The following is a 7079-nucleotide window of genomic DNA, read 5'->3' on the forward strand; positions in this document are numbered from 1 at the left end:
AGATGGTATTGTTCTACATTCTAGTACTCGGAAAGGTAATAGAGGGAAGGTTTCAATTATTTAACGTAGAATTTCCCAAGTAAAATAATGATGAGGAAAACCACATCGGATCAAAGGCAGACCGGGATTACAGAATATAAATGCTGGAACAATACTACGTACCGAAGCCCCAAAGCTACTACCATTATCAGGAAAATGAATTGTGATCCTTTATATCGGAGCGGGTCACATAAAAGTAATAATGGGAGATTAGAATGATGAGGATTTTCGTCAACGTACAAAGTTTTCCATCGTGAATTGTGAGTTTTGTGGTACATACGTCTCTTCTTCTCCTTCCTTCCTTCCCTCGCTCTCCCTTTCTCTTTCTCTCCATTCTTTCAACATTGTTTCTCTCTCTTCCCCTTCCATGTCATTATTTCCCTCCTCTGTTTTACACTCTCTCCTTATCCTTTATATACCTAGCTACGTTTCTCTCTCCGTCCATCCCACTATCTCTCTCTCCCACCCTCTCTTTTTCTGGCTTTCTCTCTCCCTCCCTCTCTCTTTCTCGCTTTCTTCCCGTTCTCTTAATATAGTTTCATTCTCTTCCTCCCTGTCGTTTTTCCCTCCTTTCTCTCTCTATATCTTTTATATAGGTAGCTACTGTTCTCTCTCTCTCTCTTTCTCATTCTTTCCATTCTCTTAATATAATTATGTACATACGTAGTTACATTGTCTTCTTCCTCTCAGCCATTTTCTCCCTCCTAGCTCCGTCTCTCTTTCTCTCCATATCCTTGATATAGCCTTTTTCTCTTTTCATCACTCCCTTTCTCTCTCTCTCCCTCTCCCTCCCTCCATATCCTTGACATATATATCTTTCTCCGTCCATCCGACTATCTCTCCTTTGCATTCGCTCATATTTGAATTGTTATTTCCTTTTCCCATGGCTCCAATATCATTAACTCTCGAGGTTTTCCCTTCTTCTCTTCCTTCTCACCCGCACTCTAATCTGTATACTTTTTGACAATGACACATCACTATTTTATTTTCATATTCAGAACAGGGACGTATTGAGGGAGAAAGATCAGGCAACAAGGGCTTATAATATCCTATGGCTTGATTTTGAATTGCACTTCATCTTCATCCCGTGTTACACTCCAAGAATAAGCGGTAAAACACCTTGGCCTTTGACTCCTGCCTGTCCTGTCACTTTGCGATCTCTAGTCGTAACGTTATCAATGATGAGGATTTTCGTCAACGTACAAAGTTTTCCATCGTGAATTGTGAGTTTTGTGGTACATACGTCTCTTCTTCTCCTTCCTTCCCTTGCTCTCCCTTTCTCCCCATTCTTTAAACATTGTTTCTCTCTCTTCCCCTTCCATGTCATTATTTCCCTCCTCTGTCTTACACTCTCCTTATCCTTCATATACCTAGCTACGTTTCTCTCTCCGTCCATCCCACTATCTCTCTCTCTCTCCCTCTCTTTTTCTCGCTTTCTCTCTCCCTCCCTCTCTCTTTCTCGCTTTCTCTCTCCCTCCCTCTCTCTTTCTCGCTTTCTCTCTCCCTCCCTCTCTCTTAATATAGTTTCATTCTCTTCTTCCCTGTCGTTTTCCCTCTTTTCTCTCTCTATATCTTTTATATAGGTAGCTACTGTTCTCTCTCTCTCTTTCTCTTTCTATTTCTCATTCTTTCCATTCTCTTAATATAATTAGGTACATACGTAGTTCTCAGCCATTTTCTCCCTCCTAGCTCCGTCTCTCTTTCTCTCCATATCCTTGATATAGCCTTTCTCTCTTTTCATCACTCCCTTTCTCTCTCTCTCTCCCTCTCCCTCCCTCCCTCCATATCCTTGATATATCTATCTTTCTCCGTCCATCCGACTATCTCTCCTTTGCATTCGCTCATATTTGAATTGTTATTTCCTTTTCCTATGACTCCAATATCATTAACTCTCGAGGTTTTCCCTTCTTCTCTTCCTTCTCACCCGCGTTCAAATTTATCTGTATACAAACATTAGGGATACGGAATGAGCCCAGATATTGTTTCTGGGCGTCCAAGAGGTTTTAAACCCCCAATTCTGCCAACACCTTAAGGTAGGTTGTCCCACGGACACAGAAAGCACTTATTCCGTCGCCTTTGCTTGTTTGTTGTGTTTCTTGGTGTAAGTTTGATAGTAGAAGTTCCCAAAGAGAACACACATGACTACAGCTTGGAAGAAGATGTAGTAGGTGAGAGCCACTGGCATGTCGCAACTGAGGACGATTAGACTCAGCTGATGAATACAGAACATCTGTATACTTTTTGACAATGACACATCACTATTTTATTTTCATATTCAGAACAGGGACGTATTGAGGGAGAAAGATCAGGCCCCCCTCTTTACTAATGCTGGGGTTTACCAACTCGGGATTGAGATGAAACGAGGATTTCCCTATTCTTAATAGCCAGGTCAATCTCGGATCCTGAGACAATCCACGGTGGTAAAAATCGACCTTAAAGTATTGACCGATTGGCCCATAAACTTTACTAATGCTGGGGTTTACCAACTCGGGATTGAGATGAAACGAGGATTTCCCTATTCTTAATAGCCAGGTCAATCTCGGATCCTGGCACAATCCACGGTGGTAAAAATCGACCTTAAAGTATTGGCCGATTGGGCCATAATAAAATAGCTATAATTGGGAGCATCCCTCCCCCTATAGGCCACTGTTCGGGTTATTGTCCCTCCTCGCTAAAATTCTGAAGGAGGCCCTGATTCAGAATACCCAAAGACGGATACATCATCATTTTTGTTGGGGTAGGTGAATAATAATGAACTTGTTTTGTTGAGATATGATAATGGAAGATGGAATTTACGTAGGGACCCTATTCCACGAATCACCCTGCAGTCCCTATTTCTTACTCCACGCGAAGGAAAATGTTCCGTTTATGAATATTCTGCACGTGGAGTAAAAGTGAGGTCGTCCGTGGAACACGAGAAAGGTATTGAGTTATGGAAGCGTCTTTCATCCATTAAACTTTGCATAATCGAGAGAGTTTTCGGGCGTTCATAAAAATGCGAGTACTCTCGTGTATTGTACTCAGACTCATCGATTCATTATAAAGGCCCGTTCCCACTTTAGGTGAGTTTTCCTGATGTACAATGAGCTCTCTTGTCTGTGCCATAGCATACTCAGTCGCCCTCTTTTGTCTTCTTCTTTTTCTTGACCTTTCCCGTGTACAGGCGGGGTCGGCGTTTTTCCTCGGACTCTCAATCAGACGAAAGAGGTTTTTGGTAACTTGATTCACCCTAAGGGTAAGAGAAAAGAACATTATCAATTTTTTCGATATTTTAATCAAGTATAACTAGGCTTGCCAAACGTTTGCTTTGGGCTGACATTTGGTTTTGGCTACAAATTTTACGAGTGGATGCCCTTCGCACTCAACCTTTGCTATTTCTTTAGCAAGGGACCCCTCTCCTGTACCTAGCCCTAAATAATGTCTTCCTGTATTCTATCTGCTTTCAGTATCTGTGTCAATTCTACTGTCAATCTCCTTACTATGTCTAGTCATTCTACTTCCGCATGCTGATCTATGATATTGGCCTACGCGTTCACCTCTAGAGTCAACCAATTCGACTGAGCTTCAGCACGTTACAAGTGTTCATCATAATATTCATAACCAAGTCAGCATGATTTCAAGTGAGTCAGACAAGTCTGTGTATCAGAATATTTTGTAAAAATTGGAGAGAGCGTTTTGTAAATAATTCTCGTAACAGAGTTCTTGGAGACTGTCGAATTTTGATTTGATCTTTTACGTACACATTTTATTGTTTGTTTGTTACCTATACGTATTACATTGTTATTGAATTGGATTACTTATTAATAAGGGTAAGAATATATCATTCTGAAGTTATAGCTATAAAAGTTTAATTTAACCCGAAGGTTTTTTTTTTTTTTTCTTTTCAACCATAAAGACTGTAAGTTGTGTAATGTCTGTCAAGCTAAACGCTATATCTAAATATGTAAGTGCAATTTGCATATACTTATATGTAAATGTAATTTTATAATTAAAATCCCCCGTGTGCGATGAGAGCTTAGATAGTTAGATATTCCTCACCAACTTAAAGAGACATTTGTGTAATAAAGAATCAGGTTGCCATCGGAGACACCAAAAGAGAGAGAGAGAGAGAGAAAAAGAAAGAGAGAGAGAGGGAATACAGAAGGAAGGAGACATTTAATGGCGTACTGTGAGCTAATGGACTAATAAAAAGCTCTGTCAACCATATTTTCCTTCTTTTTTTCGTAAAAACATTTCAAGGAAGGAAAAAGATTTATATTTTTATAAGAAAACAAAATCATTGAAATTTGTACCCTAGCATACTTTTTATTCATATGGAAATAATATCCTACATCTAATGTACATGTACCTACTATGAAATATAATTTATAATGGCCTTTTGAGCCTTATGATATAAAATATGTTAGATGCTGTTTTATTACTCTCCATTTGTTGCTATAAATCTAATTCTGTGATTTCGATTGAAAATGGATTTTCAGAAAATGCATGTTGCGTCGTCACTACAATAAATTTGATTAGAATTGAACTGAAATTTGTTAGATACCTACTCCCTATGCATGTCTCCTCTCCCTACGGAAGTTATATCGACATCGACAGTCTCCAGTAAACTGTGTGCCACATCGTCCATCATCCTCTGATCAATGTGAGACTCACCAACACCAGGTAAGAACTGAATTTTCCTTTTCTGTCTCCGAAGAATTTCGCGAAGAAAGTCTCAATTTGTGTCCACATATAGTCGACGGCTGTCGATCGATATGGTCGAATTACGAACAGTCAACTATGTTTGGACACACCTTAACTTAAAGAACCTCCTTATAGACGTCCCCATAGTAAACCATACTAAGTAATTAGGTATCAATGATCCCAAATTTTCTTTTCCCTATACTTCGTAAGAAGTTGGTGCGTATCTTTTCCCCTTTTAAAAGTGTTTTCCTTCAAAAGTTTATCTCTCCATTTGTTGCTATAAATCTAATTCTGTGATTTCGATTGAAAATGGATTTTCAGAAAATGCATGTTGCGTCGTCACTACAATAAATTTGGTTAGAATTGAACTGAAATTTGTTAGATACCTACTCCCTATGCATGCCTCCTCTCCCTACGGAAGTTATACCGACATCGACAGTCTCCAGTAAACTGTGTGCCACATCGTCCATCATCCTCTGATCAATGTGAGACTCACCAACACCAGGTAAGAACTGAATTTTCCTTTTCTGTCTCCGAAGAATTTCGCGAAGAAAGTCTCAATTTGTGTCCACATATAGTCGACGGCTGTTGATCGATATGGTCGAATTTCGGACAGTCAACTATGTTTGGACACACCTTAACTTAAAGAACCTCCTTATAGTCGTCCCCATAGTAGACCATACTAAGTAATTAGGTATCAATGATCCCAAATTTTCTTTCCCCTATACTTCGTAAGAAGTTGGTGCGTATCTTTTCCCCTCTTAAAAGTGTTTTCCTTCAAAAGTTTATCTCTTCCCCCTTCTATATGTGCCAAAATAAACCCCTGCTCTTTCCTTCGTCCTTCCCTACAAAGCAAAATCCCCCTACTCCCGGGCTAAATGCGTGATGTATAAAGGAAGCCATTATGTACGGAATTAGTTTTTACAAAACGTTTGTGAAATTTTCGAATAGTTGGAATTGAACATTTTTTCTCTCTCTCCCAGTTTGAATAGCTCTATTCTATTATTTATGCTTGGATAGCTGAGCAGGATTACCTAGTAATGTAAATCCAGTAAATCACAGTGCTTCTCTCTCATTATTTTAAAAATTCTACCTTGATAATTTTTAGGAATGGCCGGCTGGCAAAATCTGGGTCAGAGAGAAGTGCAGGTTTTTGAATTTTTAAGGTTCGCTTGATTAATAAGTATCACCACACTACTGATTTTAGTGCTTTTATTTGGTGTGTAGGTAATTAGGTATGTAAAGCACATAGATAAGTCTAATAAAACAAGATTTTCCGGAAATACCATCCAATCCCAATACTTACTATCATCCTAAACAATTTTCACCACACTACTGATTTTAGTGCTTTTATTTGGTGTGTAGGTAATTAGGTATGTAAAGCACATAGATAAGTCTAATAAAACAAGATTTCCCGGAAATACCATCCAATCCCAATACCTACTATCATCCTAAACAATTTGATTTTTCGTTTACGAAATTTGCGTGGAAAACTCGCTTTCCAAAAACGAGTTTATCTCCTGTGCCTATATTGATTGAAAAACAAAATAACTACAGATATCAGCTATCATTTGCAATATGATGGGCAAATCTAGACTAAGCGTGAGGCTATGGAGAAAATATGGACGTACACCTACATGTCCAGTCCTATATACATAATATTATTTATATTATGTAGCTAATACCATATGCTTATACATAGTAGCAATATGGCTCCATACACTTGTCCCGTGAACCTGAACGACCTAAATCACAGCTCTTTGAAAATAAGATAACGTTTTCCAGATAGAAAAAAATTAAAGAGAGTGTGAAACGACTGAAACAGACAACGGATGATAACACAAAACTCAGCAAGATCCTTCGAATTCCTAAACGAGACAGGAGAGGAAATTGTTTACAAATGAAAATTTATGTGTCAGAAGAAAAGTTTCTATAGAAATTAAATTAAATTCGTTGGTGGAAAAAATAAGCTGAAAGAATTCATCCCCTTACACCGCAGCCTCACTTTGAAAGGAATAGAAATCTACCTCTCGCTACCAAGACCCCTGTAACAAATAGAAAAACAACCTACCCCAAGCCCCCTACTGTCCTTGGAAGAAATAGAGAAGAACTAACTGGGTATCATAAATATTTGTGTTTTCCTACTTTAGGGCATGACACTATAATTCGGACAGCCTGTAAACATGACAAAGCTCCTGTAACAAATAGAAAAACAACCTACCCCAAGCCCCCTACTGTCCTTGGAAGAAATAGAGAAGAACTAACTGGGTATCATAAATCTTTGTGTTTTCCTACTTTAGGGCATGACACTATAATTCGGACAGCCTGTAAACATGACAAAAGAGACTTGAGTTTCT

At 38.7% G+C, this 7079-nt stretch overlaps 1 protein-coding gene across 1 annotated transcript in view; it reads left to right on the top strand.

The window, feature by feature from the left end:
• LOC103511133 (suppressor of lurcher protein 1) overlaps positions 1-4054 on the top strand; it is a 105021-nt gene extending 100967 nt beyond the window's left edge. Inside the window, exon 12 of the mRNA XM_026824994.1 lies at positions 3486-4054. Within this exon, the coding sequence (XP_026680795.1) occupies positions 3486-3556 (71 nt within the window). The 3' untranslated portion in view covers positions 3557-4054. The remainder of the gene's footprint in view (positions 1-3485) is intronic.
• Positions 4055-7079: the final 3025 nt, after the last annotated feature.

The sequence above is a fragment of the Diaphorina citri genome, unplaced genomic scaffold (genome assembly GCF_000475195.1).
Source record: "Diaphorina citri unplaced genomic scaffold, Diaci psyllid genome assembly version 1.1 scaffold30, whole genome shotgun sequence".
Lineage (NCBI taxonomy): Eukaryota > Metazoa > Arthropoda > Insecta > Hemiptera > Psyllidae > Diaphorina > Diaphorina citri.